General features: G+C 36.6%; 1 protein-coding gene across 5 annotated transcripts in view; it reads left to right on the plus strand.

Moving 5' to 3' along the window:
- LYN (LYN proto-oncogene, Src family tyrosine kinase) overlaps positions 1 to 21963 on the plus strand; it is a 145858-nt gene that overhangs the window by 72362 nt on the left and 51533 nt on the right. For 3 of the 5 annotated variants that reach the window (XM_069099953.1, XM_069099951.1, XM_069099952.1), the window contains exons 2-8: positions 2449 to 2585; positions 5994 to 6045; positions 6371 to 6476; positions 8074 to 8172; positions 8293 to 8396; positions 10543 to 10692; positions 12536 to 12688. In XM_069099953.1, coding sequence (XP_068956054.1) covers positions 2454 to 2585; positions 5994 to 6045; positions 6371 to 6476; positions 8074 to 8172; positions 8293 to 8396; positions 10543 to 10692; positions 12536 to 12688 — 796 coding nt within the window. In that variant the 5' untranslated portion in view covers positions 2449 to 2453. The remainder of the gene's footprint in view (positions 1 to 2448; positions 2586 to 5993; positions 6046 to 6370; positions 6477 to 8073; positions 8173 to 8292; positions 8397 to 10542; positions 10693 to 12535; positions 12689 to 21963) is intronic. The other 2 variants (XM_069099954.1, XM_069099955.1) reach the window with 1 other exon arrangement.

A 21963-nucleotide genomic window follows, 5' to 3' on the forward strand; every position in this document is an offset into this window, starting at 1 on the left:
CTGTTCTTTGTTTTTCTATAAATTTCACAATTATCAAAAATTAATCACTTAAAGGCTTCATAAGTAGGCAACATGGTGAAGTGATCTTACCATGGATTCAATTATCATTCCTAAGAGTGATTTTCAGATCTACTTACCCAGTCCTAACCTCTTTGCTGACCTCCAGTCTCATCTCTTCAATTGTCTATTAGACATGTCAAACAGGATGTCTTGTAGACATTTCAAACTGAACAAGTCTAAAACTAAGCTTATTATCCTTCCCCCCAATTCCCTAGCCTTCCAAACTTCCCTATTGCTGTTACAGGGAGGATTACAAGCCTAGATGCCATCCTCAACTTCAACATCCCCAACTCTAAAGCTCCGTAGCCAATTTTTGCCATGTTCTATCTAGTTCAGTTTCTTTCTTCCTTTCTTTCTTCTCTTTGGATGGGGGAAGGAGGGCAGTTGGGGTTAAGTGACTTGCACAAGGTCACATGGCTAGTTTTTGTGTTAAGTGTCTGAGGCCAGATTTGAACTCAGGCCTTCCTGAGTCCAGGGCCAGTGCTCTGCTCACTGCACCACCTAGCCGCCCTGCTAGTTCAGTTTCTTAACATTTCTCTCATATGCTTCCTACTCTGCTCTGACACTTCCACCATCCTGGTGCTTTACTTCAGGTGTAGACTATTCGAATAACTTACTTGTTGGTTTGTTTACCTGACACAAGTCTCTGCCATTCCATTCCATTTTCTACTTTGCTGTCAAAGTGATGTTTCTAAAGCATAGGTCTGAATACATCACCCTTCATACTAAATAAACTGTAGTGGATTTCCATCACCTCCAGGATCAAATGCATTCAAAAGCTCTTCATAATCTGCACCCCCCCACACACCTTTCCAGTCTTTTTATACCCCTCCTCACATACTCTGATCTAGTGACACTGGACTTCTGGCTGTTCCTTAAACCAAACAGTTTATCTCCAGACCTCTTAGCTAAAATCCTGCATTATAGAAGAAACTTTTCCTGATCCCCTTATTAATTCTTGTGCCTTCCTTCTGTTGATTATTTCTGATAGATCCTATATATAGCTTGTTTGTACATAATTGTTTGAATTTTGTCTCCCTCATTAGACTGTGAGTTCCTTGAAAAGAGAGAGTGGTTTTTATTGTTTTTTAACTTTCTTCATAGCCCCCATACTTAGTACAGTGCCTGGCTTATAGTAGGTGCTGAATATTTATTGATGATCCAAAGATATATTTTCTATCAAAATCCCAGAGAGACCATAACCATTCCCTTTCTCTTTACAATGGGAGGATTTTTTCATTGAACAAATAAACATTTAGAGCAAGTAATCTCTGTGTGTGTGTGTGTGTGTGTGTGTGTGTGTGTGTGTGTGATTGAAAAGGTGTTAAGTCAAATGCTTATTTTTACTCCTTTGTCCTAAAACCTTCTGGTAGGCTTTTAAAAATGACTTTTAGTATGATAATAACCTTAATGAAGATAAGCAATCCCTAATATCTGGGGGAAGAGAAGATTCTCATTTTAAAAAAAATGGTTTCTGGACAAAAGTCCAATGTAGATTCAGAAGTGAAATAGGGTTGTATTCTGGAAAGAGCACCAATTGAAAAAATTGGTAGACTTGGGTTCTAATCCTAATTCTTCTGTCTCATTGAATTCCTACAAATTATTTCATTTCTCTAGGCCTCATTTTTTTCATCTATAAAATGAGGGAGTTAGACAAAATGATCTCTAAGAGTAAGGAGTATGTGAATTTACTATATATCATTCATTCTCCAAAATTTATAACATCTGTATCTATCATTGACCATTATGAAAAAAACAGAAATATTATTTTAAAAATATCCTTTTTAACAGAAACAGGGATTTGTGATTTAGTAGTTAGACAACTCCTAGTATAGGAACCCTTTTCACAAATAATAACTTGCTTATATATAAAAGTTTTAAGGTTTACAAAGCACTTGACAAATATCATCTCATTTTATACTCACAACAACCGTGGGAGGTACATATAATTATTGTTGCAATTTTACAGATGAGGAAACAGGCAAACAGATGTTGTGACTTGCCCAGGATCACACATTTAATAAGTGTCTGAGCTGGGATTTGAATCTAGGACTTTTTAACTCACAGTACATCACCCACTAAGTCTTGTTGCTTCTTAATAAGCTCCTACTAAAGCTATAATCATTATTAAATGAAATTATTTTTACATTTTGTTATATACTTCTTGAGACCTGAGATTTGCTTTTTTGCTTAGTTGATAACGTCCTACAACTGAAGCAATTACATTCTTACCAATGTTATTAATGGTATCTATATATAACCTTATTGATCAGGTATGATATAAATGGAGAATTGTGAATTAATAATATCATTAATTGCATGGGTGATGATTAAATGAGAAATCAGTTCTAGTATGGTAAAAAATTAAATTCTTTTTTGTTACAACAGGAAATATGGGATGTATAAAATCAAAAAGAAAAGACAATTCAACTCAAGATGGAATAGATTTGAAGACCCAACCAGTACGTAATACTGACCGAACTATTTATGTGAGAGATCCAACGTCCAATAAACAGCAAAGGCCAGTAAGTAGATAGTCTCAGGGGAGAATTCCAAGAGCAAGATCCAAGCATGGCTGGCATAACTAAAATTCAATTGAGAACATATGCATGTATCATGATTGATTGGTTCTCAAATAATTTGTTTTGTAATTCAACCATTCTAAAGGCATGCAAACAACTTTATAGATACCTGGCCCTTTATTGTGTAATGATTATTCTATTCTTTTTTGTATATTGAGAAAATTATTTTTTATATCACTGGTGTCAAGAAAAAATTCAAACTCAAGAATGAATCTCCTATATAGGAAAAAGGTTTATATTAGAATATGTAGTGAGATTAGCACAGCGTCCCTAAATAGAAACTACAACAAAGTATACATCTAAAATATTACCTACCAACTCTTCGTTCCTTCCTATCTTTTCCTAGTATTCTCCCACCTATCCAAGCTAATCAAGGAAAGGAATCCCTTAACTTTTAGTATAATGAAGAACACTGTAGATACTTTCTTTATGATGAATTTAAATATGTATATATGTATATTTTTTTCTTTGGTACTGGAAGCCTTAGGCAAGCTTTTACAACAATAGAATCAGTGATGTTTCATTTTCATTCATTCTTGGAAGGCCTTAGCTAACAAAGAAGTAAAACTACATTTCTTGGGAAAGAAAAAAATTAATAATAGTGACCTTAAATATACTTGATATTAAACCTCCTCTGTCCATCCCTTCATTTCCTTTCCCCACCTAAAAAAAAAAACAATCACATACTCTTTCATGGCATGGTTTAATAGAATCATCCAGTACCTGACCTCTAAGAACATTTTAAACAATATCTCTACAGTATAAAATATTTTGAAGCGCAATACTATTTCTGTAGTTCCCTGTCTCCTACAACCATTATATAAAAATGTAAACATTTTAGCTTTAGTTAGTAATTCTTCAGGTAATAAAAATATATAGAAGTTTTTTTGAAGATTAATGAATTAGAGGAAGATTTTTGAGAGGAAGGTTAAGGGTGACTGAATTGGTATGTGGTAGGAGGTAAGACAGCATAAAAATTAAGCAGTTGCATGTCTGGATTTTTTTTTAATTTTATTTCTTGTATGAATAAAAATCTCAGGCTTATCATGGAATTGTATTTGCCACAGCAAAATCCTTTTTTTTTTATGAATAGAAAGCCAAGAAAACATGGGGAGGAAAGTAAATGATTCCTACTTCTCTCATTATGAAATGCTAAAATTCCCATGTAAAATTCAATTCCTCTTCCCTGGCACAGTTCACCATAAACTAACTGTTTTAAATCAAGTGCTTTTTAATTCCAGGTGCGGAAAATGTTATCATTTTCGGTCTTGTTGGACAACATATACTAGGTGAAGGAAAATATTAAAATGTGCTTAATTTATTTTTAAGTAGGGAGAAAGAACATGCTTCACTTTATAAAAAGTTTTATTTTCAGTAATAAAGAGGTAAAAAATTCACTTAAGGACAGCCAGATAACACAGCGAGTAAGAGCACCAGCCCCAGTGTTGGGATGACCTGGGAATCAAATCCAGGCTCAGACACTTAACATCCACTCAGAAACACCTGGCCGTGTAACCTTGAGCAAGTTACTTAAGCCCAATTGCTTAGGGGCATCCAGGTGGCTCAGCGAGTAAGAGCACCGGCTCCAGTGTCAGGATGACCTGGGGATTGAATCCGGGCTCAGATACTCAGCACCCACCCAGAAACACCTGGCCGTGTAACCTTGAGCAAGTTACTTAAGCCCAATTGCTTAGGGGCATCCAGGTGGCTCAGTGAGTAAGAACACCGGCCCCAGTGTCAGGATGACCTGGGGATTGAATCCGGGCTCAGATACTTAGCACCACACCCAGAAATAACTGGCCGTGTAACCTTGAGCAAGTTACTTAACCCCAATTGCTTTAAAAAAATTTCACCTAATTCAGAAGTAGCTAAATATTGTTGAAAGTTTAATTTCTATAATGTACAATGCAGTATTGTGTTTCAGTTGGCACCTTTGGCTATGTGGGTAAAAATCATAATTTCTATTCCTTTATTATCAGTTGACTTTGCTCTGATTGATGCTAGATGATTAGAGGCTAGACCATTTATTATGAAAATACATACTATAGGTCATAAGGACAAAAAGCATCAATGAATAGCAAAAGTCTTTAGTCACCACTGAAGAGACAATTTCTTTTTAAAAGGCATACTATGTTATGGAGAGATGGAATAGCATGGTATCAAGGAGAGAGTTTTAGACTTGGAGTCCTGGGTTTGAATGTAACCTCTGATGTTTATTGTACAATGAGCACAAATCACTTAAGCTCTCTGAGCCTAGGTTTCCTAATCTGTAAAATTGAATTAATACCTGGAGACCTACTTTATAAGGTTATTGAGGGAATCAAGTGAGATAATAAATGTAAAAACTTCATAACTTTTTAAGTACTTTATATAAATGTTATGCTGTGATTGCTAAAAAAAAATATTCAAAAGCTAATAATGCATATTACATGAAGGATGTCTAATTTTAAAAGTATAAATTAATGACCTATTTGAAAATCATTCAAATAGGCAAACTCTTTCAATAATAATGATTTGCTACTCAAGATTTTTGTCTTATTTTTTAATCTATGGATAATTTTCTCCAAATCTTATATTACAAACTATATTAATTCTATAAATCTTAATGATCAAGAAATTAAGTATATAATGGATTCAAAGTGATAAAGTATACTTAGAGCTAAATTAAGTGTTATAGGCAGGTAAAAAAAAACCCATTAGCATTCATGATAGAATTCCATCAGCCTAGGATATCTATGGTAGTTTTTTTTTTTATACAATTTATGCTAAATCACTTTAGTCAGATAATCAATGGAGTAAAAAAATGGAAGGATTTGTTATCATTTTACATTCACTCTGTCTTTCAAGAATTGCTAGGAGCTTCCTAAGATATTGTACCACCTTTGTGGGGCAAGAGAATATATCATCAGAGTTTACAGTGACTAGATGCATATTCCTTCCCTTCCCTGTGTCCTACCCTTTTCACTTCCATCCAAGGAAAACCAAAACAACCTAGAGAGTATACCAATGTTACCAGTTATTGGTCAGAGTTGGTCTTTAAGCATTTCTCTGTGAGTTCTTGACACCACAAGCAGGTGGTTTCATATTTGTGAGAGCCTCCATTTGGCACTTTATCCCCTCTCCTCTCAATTTTCCATGCACCTCTCCTTGGTCCTGCCCAATTCCATGAGCTATTCCTGTACATAGATTTTCAGAATTTCTACTTGTATTTTTCTCCCCTTTCTTTTTTATGAAAGCTTCAAATTCACATCCCAGTTGCCACTGTTAGCATAAAGGCATTATATGGAACACAGATGTGACCCAGAAAAACTATTACTATGCAGAGATGCTTAACACATATTCTCTTTGTAGGTACTCAGTGCAGACTCTCAACTTTTACCAGGACAAAGGTTTCAAAAGAAAGGTATGTTTTCATCAGAGCATTCCATGTGTTTTTAAAAATACTTTCAATCCTTTGTAAAGTAATTTCCCCTTAGCTTTTTGTATATGCCCTAGTTGTAACTAATTACATTTATCTGTTTCTTCATATGTACTTTGTTTTTATATTTTCTGTGGATCTTTGTAGACTGTCCACTGCTTTATCCTCCAAAGGCAGGAGTCATGCGTCTTATTCCCTTAAAAATACCTCTCTATAGTTCCAGACTCAGTGTTCTGCACAGAATGGGTACTTGATAATGTTTCTGAGGGTTTATCTTTTAGGTGTTTTCACTTGAGTTATTCATTAACAGATACAGAAGATCAAGGGACTGTGGTAATAGCCTTATATCCCTATGATGGCCTTCACCCTGATGATTTATCCTTCAAGAAAGGAGAAAAATTGAAAATCCTTGAAGAGTAAGTATATCCACATTATAGCATCTGCCGTTGATTCCCATCTCCATGAAAGACTTGTAGACCTGTCTGTTTTATCCACAGCTTTTACCTTCTAGTAATTGAGTGTTAACTTGATCCTTGTCATGTGAAAGTGAAACTTCACAACTTTGTTACTGGTACAGTTTTAGTGCTTAGATAGGACAAGGTCAAAATAACTGCTTTTTTCCTTTTAAGTTTGGCTGCTAGAATGCTCTAACTAGCTAGTCTCACTTTGTAGGAAAATGTTTTATTTTTTTGCCTGTTTTACAATTTTATATATTTTTTGTGTCTGAGTAGACTCCAAGCATTGGTTTTTGTTTTTGTTTTTGTTTTAAAGCAATATGGGTTAAGTAACTTGCCCAAGGTTACATGGCCAGTTTTTTTGTGTGGGTGTTAAGTAGCTGAGGCTGGAACCGATCCCAGGTTCTCCCAACTCTGGGGATGGCACTCTTACTCACTGTGCCACCTAGCCGCCCCTGACTCCAAACATTAAGGATGCTGCTTTTTACTTTAAAAATTTAATTTGGTTTTATAAATCTAAATTAAATAAGATTCTAAAATCAGTCACTCTTATTTGGGAAGCCCATACTCAGCATTAATATTATATATTTGCTATATATATATATATATATATATATATATATATATATATATATATATATAGTATCTTATTTTCCACATTATTTCCCTAACCCCTTCTACTCTATCTCAGTTACTTAGAGTAGTTAGAAGACTAACTTCTAAACTGAGAATAAGACATTCTACACGTTTTAATCTTAGCTATCTCTAGCAAATACCAACTTGCTTTGGATACATATGTTATCATTTCAAGTATTGAATAGATTTGAGGAGGAAAAACTATAAACATCCTCATGTGTATTGTGGTTAAAGACTTCTTTTCCTGCTCTGTAGTGGCATCAAGGAATTTGAGAAGTAGGCAGTTTGTACTTCTAAATGGTTTTGGAGAGCACGGAGAGCACATAACTTAATTCTCATCTTTTTGTTTCCCCTCACACAGACACACATAACATATGGTTGGCTCTATATATAACTTCTTTGTAAAAACTGAAGAATGAGGAAATGACTCATTACACTGGAATTTTTTTTATTCAAAGTTTTTCCATAATAAATATTGCTACAGAAACCAGGTAGTTTAATAAGGGAATTAATATAACATGGAAGGTTGACATTTGCTCACTTATCTCATTTTCCCTTTCTTTTTAAATTCGTCACAAGAATAGGGTATAAGAATCTCTCTTAGCTGAATTGAGATAAATAACTGATTTATACCTGAATATCAATATATGTGTGTGTGTCTACATGCACACACACACACACTCACACACACACGTGGTCTTATGTTTCTAAAATATGGTAACATGATCTATTAAAACTGCTTTGTTGTAACTCTAAACAAAGTGACCGACATTTGGGATTCTGAGTCAGTGCTCAATATATTCATATTCAACCTATGTTTGGACTCAAATCTTGGAGTCCTAGGTCCAGTTTACCAAAAAGAGCAATACCCAGTTCTTGACTTCTTAATAAGGACATTCTTTTATACATATTTTTGTTCCAGGCATGGAGAATGGTGGAAAGCTAAATCTCTTTCAACCAAGAAAGAAGGCTTCATTCCCAGCAATTATGTAGCAAAAATCAACACCTTGGAGACAGAAGAGTAAGTTCTTCCAAAATTTCATTTAACTGATGCACTGCCTATTGCGGTATTTTTACCTTATTTATACCATTCCTTCCCAAGGGAATACCATCTATAAATTTTTTCAAATTTCCTTTTCAGATGGTTCTTTAAGGACATAACCCGGAAAGATGCTGAAAGACAGCTTCTGGCACCAGGAAATAGTGCAGGAGCCTTTCTTATCCGAGAAAGTGAAACATTAAAAGGTGGCACACATTTATTTTGTGTTACTAAATATTATTCCTGAAGCAATTTACTGAAACTATTTTAAATTCAACTAATAATTCAACAGATAGCAAAAGCTTAAGGCTTTAAAATTTAGTAAATTATAGGCTTTTACATTGTTTCTTTGAGGAGAGATATCCATTTTGGGGGGACCAGATCAATGTAGGCTTGTTTTGCTTTAACTATGCTTTCTGGTTTCAAGATAAGGTTTAAAATGGGGAATGGAGGAGGGATAGAGAATTGGTGTGGAGAAGAGGACTAATGATAGTGATACAAAAAAAAAGACTGTGTCAATAAAACATTTAAAGCTGTGTACAAGAGAAAGAGGTTCAGAAGGAAAGCAAGGAGACAGGAGAGAAGTAAGAGAACTTTGAAACTAATGTGCTGAATTTATGATATAATTTTTAAAAACCAACTGTAAATGATGGAGATGTGTGTATTCATATGCAATCATCTTTGTTCTTCTTGTATAAGGAATATTTGCTAATATTTTTGTATTTGCTAGTACTTTTCAACTTCAGAATTACAAAAAAAAGGTATTTTTAATGAGTACTTGTGCTATAAAAATAATTGTGAACACTCTTACCAAAAAGACCATTTTTACAAGATAATCATTTCTTACAATGTGTGAGGCTTTGAAATATTTTTCAAACATTTTATAAAGCTAGTTAGGTGGCACAAAGGATAGAGTGCTAGGCCTGGAGTCAGGCAGAGTTGAGTTCAAATCCAGCATTAGACACTAGCTGTGTGATCCTGGACAAGTCACTTAATCACTTTTTGCCTCATTTTCTTCATCCATAAAATGGGGAAAATAATAGTATCTCCTCACAAGATGTGCGGACCAAATGAGACAATATTTGTAAAGGGCTTAGCATAATACCTGTTACATAGTAAGTACTATATAAAAGTTAGCTATTATTAAAATAAATCAGGAAGTTATATTTTCATTTATTTTAAGACAGTTTTTTTTTTAAAGAAAAGGCCATTATGAGAGAATGAAAATAGTATCTTAGGTTAGTTTCTTTAAAAAGTTGATACTGGGGGGTGGCTAGGTGGCACAGTGAATAGAGCCCTGGCCCTGGAGTCAGGAGGACCTGAGTCCAAATCTGGCCTCAGACACTTAACACTTACTAGCCGTGTGACCTCGGGCAAGTCACTTAACCCCAACTGCCCTGCTTCCCCCCCTCCAAAAAGCAAAAAAAAAGTTGATGCCACATGCTTTTTAAAAAAAAAAATTCCAATAGAATATTTTAAAATATCTAGAACTTAAAATTTGATGATTGGTGGGAAACAATTTGAACTTACGCTAAGAAATAGGCTAAATTCTCCAAACCCTTTGACCTAGAGAACCCACTACTAGGAAAATACCCTAAAGAAGTCAAAGGTTAAAAAAGTCATATATATGTGTATGTGTGTGTGTGTGCATACACACACACAAACACATATACTTATGAAAATATAGAAAAGAACTAGAAGCAAAGTAGATAGTCACAGGCTAGGAAGTACCAAAACATGTTGTGAGACATAAATGTATTGCAATGTTACTTTGTTATAAGAAAAACTGAACATGATGACCACACAGAAGTATGGAAAGATAAGAATGATCTAAAGGGAAGTAAGCAGAACCAGGTAAACAATGTATACAATGATTACAACGGTGCATTTGGAAAGAACAACAAAAACCACAACAATCAAAACTGAATCCCGTGGACTTATAATGACCAAGATTTGCCCCAAAGAACATACATCTAGAGGCATTTCCCCCAACTTCTTTGCAGAGACAGGGAAACTATGAGTGTGGGACACTGAATATAATATCAGAATTTCTTTTTGATGTGTTGGTCATTTTAGTGAACTGAGCTTTAAAAATATTCTTTGTTATGAGGGATTGTTCTCAAGGAGAGAACAAGGAGGGATATAGTGGGGAAAATATGTGATGTAGAGATAAAGATCAATAAAGTTTCATTTTTAAAAGGGCAAGAAAAGTTTTAAACTATGTTTATTTATTATATTGTTTAAAATATGTTTATCATATTTAATAACATTCATTTTCCCTAATGTAAAATAAAATGAAAACCTATAACTATTTTTTATCCTAACTGAAGTCATTGCTTTATTTTTCCATAGGAAGTTTCTCTCTTTCTGTCCGAGATTATGACCCACAGCATGGTGATGTTATTAAGCACTACAAAATTAGAAGTCTGGATAATGGAGGTTATTACATATCTCCAAGAATTACTTTTCCCTGTATCAGTGATATGATTAAGCATTATCAAAGTAAGTAGAGACAGCAAATACTACAACATGCATTTTAATGTTTACTAATAGTATAAAATGCTTTTTTATTTTTAAATCTTTAGCTAATTGTCTTTAAAAAAGCAACTGCTTCTTCAGATCTAATGATCTGGATGATTTAGAAATATTTTGGGATGCAAATATCCATCAACATCCTGGATACTACTATCAATAAGACATACTAATGTTTACATATTGTGCTGTCCTAATTCAGTGATCAGAAAGAGACACAATTTGATTGAGTTTTATGTAAAGGATTCTTTTCCTGGGAGGCATTATGAGGACTTTTAAGAATGTCTTTTAAAGAAAAAAGATAGAAATGAAAATATATTCTATATAACTGGGGCTCATCATTGTGGTACCCACTGTGTGCTCCCTATTTCTATTAAGGACACAGCTTTCTAATCACTTAGTTTCACAATTCCCTCTTCTTCATCCCACATATCCATTCAGTTGCCAAGTCCTGTCCATTCTAATTCCACCATATGTCTTGTATCTCTCTTCTTAATTCTACTCATTTACCCACCATCCCACTTCAGGGCTTAATCACCACTCCCCTGAATTATTACATTAGTATCCTAATTGGGCTCTTTATATTACCCTGTCTTCTGTAGCCCATTCTTTTTTTTTTCTTTTTGGAGGGCAATTGGAGTTAAGCGACAAGGTCACATGGCTAGTCTCTGTGTTAAGTGTCTGAGGCTGGATTTCAACTCAGGTCCTCCTGACTCCAGGGCTGGTGCTCCCTTCACTACAACACCTAGTCGCCCCCTTTCTAGCCCATTCTTGCCATAGTTGTCAGAGTTCTTCAGCATAGTTCTGACCATGTCATTTCCCTACTTCAAGAGCTCTAGTGGCTTCCTATTGCTTACAGGGTAAAACCCAAACTCTTCAGCTTGGCTTTGAAAGCCTGTCCCAATTATGCTCCATACTGTTCCTTCTCAGATTTACTATTTTCCTCCACTCATTCTGAAGTCTAGCCAAGTTGGCCTCCTCCCATGGCCTCCTATACAACATTCCATTTCCCATGTCTGTTCCTTGGTACAGGCTCTTTCCTTAGACTAGAATGGGCTCCCTCCCCACCCCCACCTTTTTAAAATTATTTACGTGCTGATACACACTATGTACCTTTCCATTTTCTCCTACTTGGTAGTCAGTTTTAATTCTCTGGAAACTGTAGTTTTCCATGAGTTATAGCTCTATAACATCAATGGAATGTTGATATTAAAGAATGTGGACCTTTGTGTCAGGAAGAAGTTTGGGATCTTTAAAGATGGTTTGCACTTTCCTAAAAGTAATCAAGATGGTTCCCTCCTCCTCCTGTTTAATTCTGGGCTTAATTCTTTGTCTTTTTTTTCAGTGTTTGTCACACACACACACAGAGTTAATTTCTATAGGTATTCCTTCTAACTACTTGTCATATTCTGGTTAATAAACATCCCTCCATTTTTTTTTCCTTTATGGAAGCTTAGGTTAAATGATTTTGTTCCCTTTTGAATGATTCCTTATTTCATTCAGCAGTTTCTGCCAAATACATATGACATTTTCACACATGCATACAAGTACGCCCCCCACCCACAAACAGATATGCACAACAAAGCAAAATACAACTGGGCTATCAAATAAAAATCTTAAAACAATAACAAGAAGAATAACCATCTTTTCATTTAGAAATGCCCCAAATTCATACCTATTTCAAGGGAAACCCTGCTAAGTATTTATAAACTAGGGTAAATCTGAGTTAAACACTTTTAGTCTAGAATATAGAATTTCTATAGATGATGTAATACAGAATACTGTTTTAATGATTTTTTTCTTTAAAATTTAGAGCAGGCAGATGGTTTGTGCAGAAAGCTTGAGAAGGCATGTATTAGTCCAAAACCACAAAAACCGTGGGATAAAGATGCTTGGGAAATTCCACGTGAATCAATTAAACTAGTGAAGAAACTTGGAGCTGGACAATTTGGAGAAGTCTGGATGGGTGAGTGGTCACAGGGTCACATATGTATCTTTCCCACATCAGAGATTAGATTATTTGGAATGTTAAAAATGTAACTGGAGAATGAGAAGAAGAGAAGTTTCTTTGTATCTTTTTTTTTTCCTTTTTGAAGGGGGAAGGGTAGGGCAATTGGGGTTAAGTGACTTGCTCAAGGTCACACGGCTAGTTTTTTGTGTCAAGTATCTGCAGCTGGATCTGAACCCAGGTCCCCCTGACTCCAGGGCTGGTGTTCTACTCACTGTACCACCTAACCACCGCACTTTGCATCTTTCTTAGCATGTGTGGCTATGCAAAATATTAAGTAGTATCAGCATCTACACTTCAGTGGCCTTCCCTTTACCCGGAGAAGATAAGGAATAGTCTGGCAAATACATCTTTTTTTCCTTCTTTAGTTGATAAGATACAGGGACAAGAATGAGTCCTATCTTGCATCCATTTCCCCTTCCAACAGTTTTCCTTTTGAATGGCCATTTAAAAGAGAGAAATAGGAAATTGTGTTCTTGACTGTTTTGTTACAGATTTCGAATGACCACTTTTCCCTAAGCTAGATGAACTGGCTAAATAAGGACAGAAAATGTATTTCTACCTTGTGGATAAAAATAATATGGCTTCAGAGCAGGTTTGATGTATAGTAAAGGAGGAGTACATGAGATATTTGAGGAATGCTAGGACTGAGGGTGAGGGAGGCTTAAGGAAGTGATTGGCCAAAGATGATACAGGGAGTGAATGAAAGGAGTAGAATTCTGCCATTAGTAGACTTCATTATTCTGTCTTAATCATTTCTATCTCCCTTGTATTCTTTTAAAATAAAAATACTTGGGGCTGCTAGGTGGCACAGTGAATAGAGCACCGGCCCTGGAGTCAGGAGGAACCGAGTTCAAATCTGGCCTCAGACACTTACCACTTACTAGCCGTGGGACATTGGTCAAGTCACTTAACCCCAATTGCCCCTCCAAAAATAAAAGTGATTAAATAAACATACTTCAGGGATGTAGCACCCTTCACACAACAAGGCTTGAAACTTTGAGAAATTTTTGGATCACTTTAGGTTTGTAATAGAGAAGACTTTGGGGGGAGTGTAATGCCCTGAGTACCTGAAGAGAAGAGATATGAAATAGGAGGTCAAGGTCACACAGCTAATTAATGAAAAAGCTGAGAATTTAACCCAAGTATCCTAACAAGCCAAACAATGTTCTCCCTATTACACTTATCAAATGAATTTTTCCATGTATACTTTTCAATGGATAACATGTTGAATTGTGTGATACTTTAGGGATCTTTTAGTATTTTGTATTTTCTTCCCTGGCTCTTTTTCCTGTAAAGATTTCCTGAAAAGCCTTGGTCCTTTTCTCTCTCTTGTCCTCTCCCCTGAACCCTCTGCTTTGGTGAATTGCTTTACCTAACAGCTTCAATTATAACCCCATGATATATGATTTCCCAAACTTTTAGCTTCAACCATGATTGAGTGGGCATCTCCACCTAGATGTCTTTCCTTTCCATTATGCCATAGGTTCATAAATTTAGAATTTTATGAAGTTGAATCCCAAGGTCCCATCTGTCTCCATTTTACAGATAAAGAAACTGAAGAGGTTTAAGTGACTTGCCTAGGGTCACATAGGTAATAAGCAACAAAGATGAGATTTGAACCCAGGTCTCCTGACCTCAAAGCCAGTGCTTTTCCCATCCTACCATGTTAACCCCTCCTCATATTTCCTCCTTAAACCCCTAAACCTGCTTTTCATACTGATTCCCTTTTATATTCATGGTACTGCCCTTTATGGCTTACAGTCACTCAAACTGAGAGGCATAAAATGCTATTAAGAAAAGGTTGACTTTGATTCTTTCTCTAAAATGTGGGTGTTAGGTCTTGGATCATAGATTTATGCTGGAAGTGCATCTTAGAGGTCATATAATTAAACCTCCCATTTTATAAGTGAGGATACTGAGGCTAGGAGAAATAAAATTATTTGCCTGAGGCCGAAGATAATAAATAACAAAGATAGGGTCCTAACCATTGTCTTTCTGAAATTAATTGTGACATCCATTCTGCTAATCCAAACTTCCTCCTCTTTACCTGTGACCTCGAGGCCACCTGTGGCTCTCTAGGTCCTCAAATGCAACACTTTGACTGCATCCAAACTTCACAGAACAAATTCCAAAAGGTTTCCCACCACTGATCTAACCTTTCACAGTTGTGAAAACAAAGTGGATACAGAAGGATATTATTCCGGCTATGATATGTTTATGTGCTTTTGAGTTGGACATTGAGGTGGACCCAGAACTGGGTAGGAGGAAGGACCAGGTTTCATGGGGGAAATTTCATGGCATTCTTGATGATGTGAAGCTGCTCTCTTCCACAAAAATCCATTGTTTGTTTGATTGGTTTGCTTGTTTTTGCCACTCATCTTCTTTCAATGATGCTATGTGGCTCTGAATCTTAGGATACCACAAGCTTGAATCAAAGTTATATTAGCCTCCAAAAACAATGAAAAAATACATGATTAGTGTAAGGCTGTGTAGTATATGATCAACAGTGACTGGTGAGGAAGGAATTATAAGGAAGGAAAACAACATCAAGGACATATAGAATCAGCAAAAATCAGAAGGTGGGGTGAGAAGGGAGGGAATCATATAATGAGAGAGAAAAAACAGATTAACAACTATATTAAATATATCTGAAATTTTAAAAAAAGGTGTGTCTTCCACCATTGTGCTGGATGGGATCCTTCATGGAAGACTCCTGGAAGTGTAAGAATTGTACAGTATGAGAAAGCATAAAGGGGTTGTGGTCTTTGTTGACACTGGAGGTCTAAACTGATGAGATCAGAGATCCATTTCAGTATCATAGATATTTGTGTGCCTTACTAAATGAAAGCTCATTGAGAACTTATAGGCCATTATGTTGTCTAGTGACTAGAGCAGTGGACTTAAAGACAGGAATACTGTCTTTCAAATACTGCCTCAGATACTTACTAGCTCTGCGACTTTGGACAATCTCTTAACCCCTCTGTGCTTCAGAGTCCTGATCTGTAAAATGGAGGGTTTGGACTTCATGGCCTCCAAGGCCCTTTCCACTTCTAAATCTATACAACTATGACCTGGGACTATACGTTATTCATCTTTGAATTTGTTTGAGTGCTTATTTCTGGGCTTTCCACATAGTAAACCTTCAAATGAATATGTTGATTTTTTTTAACTAATCAATATTTTTTAATTTCAGAGTATCCTAAATCTATGTACTCAGAGCCAGAAGGGAGCTTAGAGGCGTTCTAGCCAACTGCCTTATTTTACAGTTCAGGAAACTACCCTCAGAGAGGTGAAGTGATTTATCCAAAATTACATGAAGAGTAGTGGCAGAGCCCCTGTTTGAACCTGGGTTCTCTGACTTCAAATTTAGTGTCAGTTCTTCTGCACAACAAACATAGTCATCCCTCGACAAACATGGGAAACATTTTTAACTGAATCATTTGAAGTTAACAAAATCATAATTTTTGCAGTAGAAAGAACACTAGAGATCACCTGATTAGGCTTACTATTACAGACCTAGAACTGGAAGGGACCCTGGAAGCTATCTACTTGAAACCCTCCATCTTATAGATGGGGAAACTGAGTCCCAGAAAGGCTTCATGATTTGCCCAAAGTCACACAGGTGGTAATTAGGAGAGCTGGAATTTCAATCAAGGTCAAACTGGATTTCAGATTTAATGCCTCTTTCTCCCAGACATATAAAACATATATTCATAGAAACATAAAAACACAGGGTTGGAGACAACCTTAAGAAGTCATCTAGTCTGTCCCATGATTGGATAAGAATCGCTTCTACATTATCTGTGATTCATCCAGCATCCACCTGAAGACTCTCAGTAATGAGGAACTTCTAAGCCATTTTTGGATAGTTTTAATAATTATTTGGAAAGGCAACATGGTATAATGGAGAGAGGAATGATACTAGTTGTTGAGTCCTGCCCCTTACACATAGTAGCTGTATGACCATGGACAAGATACTTAACTTCCACTTAACTTTTTTTTAACTTAACTTTTCAGGTGACTCTTTAAAATTATAAATTGCAGAACAGTCGTCAGTTTGCATGGTTGTTACTCAGTTGTTTCAGTGATGTCCAACTCTCTCTGACCCCATTTGAGGTTTTCTTGGCAAAGGTACGAAGAGTGATTTGCCATTTTCTTCTCCATCTCATTTCACATTTGAGGAAACTGAGGTAAACAGGGTTAAGTGACATGCACAGGATCACACAGCTAATAAGTGTCTGAGGCTAGGTTTGAATTCAAGTCTTCTTGATTCCAGGCCCAGTGTTCTATTCACTGAGCAACCCAGTTGCCCTACAATTTGCATTACCAAAGGGATTTTCTTTATCTGGCATTCCCTATATGAAGATAACTTGGGTCAAGGCAAGGAAGTTATTTTTATATGTGTATAAACACATACGTGTATACACAAATATTTTTTTGGTAAAAAAAAAAAAGGTGGGGGGGTACAGTCTTATAAAATATATCATTAAAAATGAGACAGGAATTATTGCTGACTCACTCCTCTGATTTTGGCCATGACCCAGAAAACTTCTTTTTAAACAATGAAATAATTTCCATATATACTGAAAATGTTTAACATAGAAATAGTACCAATGTAGGCAAGAAAATATGGTTTAATGATGTATTTTTTTTCTTTATCATTCTTACTAGGGACATGAGTGCTTTAAAAAATTAAGATATATGCAATCGAGGGTCTGAGTAATGTGTTTTTTTTTAAAGAATCTACCAAGAGAGAGCTTTGGTAAGCAGGGAAGCTTTTCTTATTTATTATTAGCAAAAGCTGAACCTTTTAAAAAGATTTCCTGACTCAAATGAATAAATAGATACTTTTGTTAAAAATGAGAAAATTATGCATGAAATAGGGGTACTTTGTTATGGTTCATAGTATTTTTGTCTGAAAAGGTAATTAATAAATACTAGGAAGTGGCCAGTTCAGGGGGAGGGGGAAGAATAAAGAGGTTGCTTCTCCTCAAGATGTTTCCTCTTGTCTATGAGTTTTTCTTGACATCTAAATGGGGTGAAATGTTTTCCTCTGTGGATTGTTAAATTGTGGGGAAAATTATGGTACAGTAAACCTAAGCACCACGTTTCCTCTCACTATTTGGTTCTGAGGCTTCTTTGCTGAAGAAAGAGAAATTCTTGTAGGTGAAATTTCAATTTAGAAAAAAAAATTTTGGCACTCTCCCTACACCCTTGTCATGTGAGGAGCTAGTGCCTACCCAGAGGTCCAATTGTTATTTCTTTTAAAAAATAGAAATTATATAGAGAGGCAGCATAGCTCACTGGACAGCTGGCCTCAGAGTTGGAAGACCTGGCCTCATGTCTTTCCTCTGACACATACAGGCTGTGTGGCTGAGGGTAAATCCCTTCCCTTTCCAATGTTCTTTGTGGTGCTCTAAGACACAGAATTGAGGAGAAGGTGCTCATCTGCCATGGTAAAGGGGTTTTCCTCATGCCAAAAGTTCCCTATGCCAATAAAATCACATATATAGTTCTCATCACCCCCCATAAAATTAATCAGTTTTCTAAATCAGCTGCAAATATAAAAAGAAAAATCTTGATTTTTCAGTGTTTATTTGTTGTTGGTTTTCACTCGTGTCTGACTTCATGACCCCATTTGGGGTTTTCTTAGCAAAGATACTGGAATAATTTGCTATTTCCTTCTCCAGCTTATTTCAAACACTGAGGCAAACAGGGTAAAGTGACTTGCCTAGGGTCATATAGTATCTGAGACCAGATTTTAACTCAGGTCTTCCTGACTCCAGTGTTTAGCAGGTATAAATAAGTCATCTTTAACAAGCACATCAAAACTGCAGGTCAGGCCTTTCCTTCTGCCATCTTGAAATATCATCCAGTGTCACTCAGCAAGAAAGTTTTATCACGGGCGAAGTAGAAACAGGACCTTTGGGTGGCTCTGGCTCTCACCACTTCCAATCCATGTAAAAGGGGACACTGAACAAACTTTGGAGCTACAGAACCCACAAAATGACACAGAGAAGCTAAGCTCCCACTGAGGACAGCCTGGCAGGCCAGCAGGAATCAGCCAGCGCAGAGCTCTGGGAGCTGAGCCCAGCTCCATGCCAAGGTTTTAGACCCAGGGCAGGCCTGAGTAGCCCCCTGCTAGAGGGACTCCAGATCACTAACAGCTGTGCCCTTTTCAGAATTATCAACACATAGATGCAAAGGACAAAGTGAGAGGTCAGAGCAGTGTGGACTTTGGGACCCAGTAGTTGAGAGAGCATCGGCTTTTGCCCCTGGGTCAAGAAGCCGCTGAGGGCTCTGGCACAGCCCCGCCACCTGGCAGCTTCAGCTCCTGGCCGGCAGACTGTAGGGGGACCAAGCAACCAGTCTGAGGGGTCGGCTTGGATCTGGATTGCAGTCTAGGGTGGAGGTCCTGGGGTGTGTGACCAGCTTGCCAGAGCTTGTGGAGGCTGCAGAGAGGGCACCCAACTAATACTTCCGGCAGCTGAGAAAACCCCAGCATTTGGTATGAAGCTCCCCTTTCTGATAGCAGACTCCGACTATGGCAAAAAGTGCAAAACTCAAGTGATTGAGTGGCAACATGACTAGGCAAGGGAAGCAAAGCAAACAGAAGAATCCAACATTAGACTCCTATTTTGGGGACAAAAAGGATCAAAGCATGGAACAGGAGGAAGACAGTGAAGTCAGAACTCCTGCACCAAACGCTTCAAAGGAAAATAAGAGCTGGTAACAGGCCATAGAGGACCTCAAGAAGCAGATAAGGGAAGTGGAGGAAAAATTGGGAAGAGAAATGAGAATGATGCAAGAAAATTATGAAATGAGAGTCAACAGCCTGACTGAGGATAATAACACCTTAAAAAATAGACTAACTCAAATGGCAAAAGAGGCTCAGAAAGGTAATGAGGAGAAGAATGCCTTAAAAAGCTGAATTTGCCAGATGGAAAAAGAATCTCAAAAGCTCACTGAGGAGAATCATTCCTTCAGAATTAGATTGGGGCAAATGGAAACTAATGACTTTATGAGAAATCAAGATACTGTTATACAGATCCAAACAAATGAAAGAATAGAAGGCAATGTGAAATATCTCATGGGAAAAACCACTGACCTGGAAAATAGATCCAGGAGAAATAATTTAAAAATTATTGGACTACCTGAAAGCCATCATCAAAGAAAGAACCTAGAAATTATACTCCAAGAAATTCTCAAGGAAAACTACCCTGATGTTTTAGAACCAGAGGGCAAAACAGAGGTTGGAAGAATCCACCGATCACCTCCTAAAAAAGATCCCAAAAAGAAAACTCCTAGGAATATTATAGCCAGGTTCCAGAATGCCTAGATCAAGGAGAGAATATTACAAGCAGCCAGGAAGAAACAATTTGAATACTGTGGAAACACAATCAAGATAACTCAGGATCTGGCAGCTTTTACACTGAGGGATCGAAGGACTTGGAATATGATATTATGGAGGGCAAAGGAGCTGAAATTAAAACCAAGAATCACCCACCCAGCAAAACTGAATATCATGTTTCAGGGGAAAATATGGTCATTCAGTGGAATAGAGGACTTTCAAGCATTCTTGATGAAGAAACCAGTATCTGACATTCAGATACAAGAAGCAAGAGAAGCATGAGAAGGTAAACAGGGAAAATAAATCATAAGGAACTTATCAAAGTTGAACTATTAACATTCCTACATGGAAAAATGATAATTGTAACTAATGATACTTTTCTCAGTATGAAAATAGTTGAAGGGAATATATATATATATATATATATATATATATACATATATATACACACACACACACACACACACATATACATATGTCTATATCGAAGGGTATACTGGTGTATGAATACATATGTGAATGTGTGTATATATGTTTACAGGTATACATAGATAGAGGACACAGGACCAATTTAATAGGAAGGGGTGATACTGAAAAGGTGAAATTAAGAGGTGAGAGAGGAATATAATGAGAGGAGATGGGGAGAGACAGAATGGGGTAAACTATCTCATATAGAAGAGGCAAGGGGAAATGGTTATAATGGAGGGAAAGAATAGGAAGGCAAAAGAGAATGGGTCAACCTTATTCTCATTGAATTTGTCTCAGGGAGGTAATGAAATACACATTAAGTAGGGTATCTCACCCTACAGGAGAGTAGGGAGGAAAGGGATGAGAGGGGGAATAATGGAAGGGAGGGCAGGCTGGGGGGGAGTGAAGTTGGAAGCACCCACTTTTGAAAAGGGATGGGATCAAAGTAGAGAATAGAAAAAGTGGGAGGTGGGATAGGAGGGAGGGAAATGTAGGCAGTCTTTTAAAATATATCTACTATGTTAATGTTTTGCATTAGTTACACATGTACAACCTATACTGAACTGCTTATCTTCCCAGTAAGGGTGGGTGACAAGGGAGGAAGGGAATGAATGTGAAATTCAAAATTTAAAAATCAAATGTTTATACATATATATATATATATATATACTATTATTAATACTATTTTACATGTAATTGGGAAATAAGATATACAGGCACTGGGGCATAGAGATCCACCATGCCCTACTGAAAAATTCAAAGGGGGTATGGGAGAAGATATGGGAGAGGGAAGATTGGAGGAGGCAATATCCCGTGGGACTGCTATTTTGGGGCAGTGGGTAGGGGAAAAACGGGGAGAAAATTTGTAACTCAAAATCTGGCAGAAATTAATGATGTAAATCAGAAGTTAATAAAGCATTTGGAAAATGAAAAAAAAAGTTTTATCACTTCTTGGAAAGATCAAAATCCTTTTTCCATTTGTGTTGATAGCCAAAAGCCCAGTGACTACTATTTTTGAAACTGGAGACATTTAGTAAATAACCTTGGCAAAAGTAAGGTTTGATTCTTAGTGCTACATAAATGGTCCCTGTAGATATGATTATGAACTCATCCTATCATATTGAATTATTGTTATTATTTTAATGGTGACAACACCCCTGAGAAATATGTAATTGGTGCTGGTGACTTGTTCTTGACATCACTATTTTATTGATTATTCTGACTATAAGCCTTATTAGTATATTTTAATATCTGTAACAATTACAGTGTTTCCCGATAACTTTTTCTGACCTTGGGAAACATAGTTTTTATCTCCCATCAAACTGAATTGTCTGGTAGCAGTTAGCAGCCTGTGGTTTTATATTACACACACACACACACACACACACACACACACACACACACACACACA

Source organism: Petaurus breviceps, unplaced genomic scaffold (genome assembly GCF_028583685.1).
Source record: "Petaurus breviceps papuanus isolate PSGF00001 unplaced genomic scaffold, PetGlider_PUasm1.0 38, whole genome shotgun sequence".
Taxonomy (NCBI): Eukaryota; Metazoa; Chordata; class Mammalia; order Diprotodontia; family Petauridae; genus Petaurus; species Petaurus breviceps.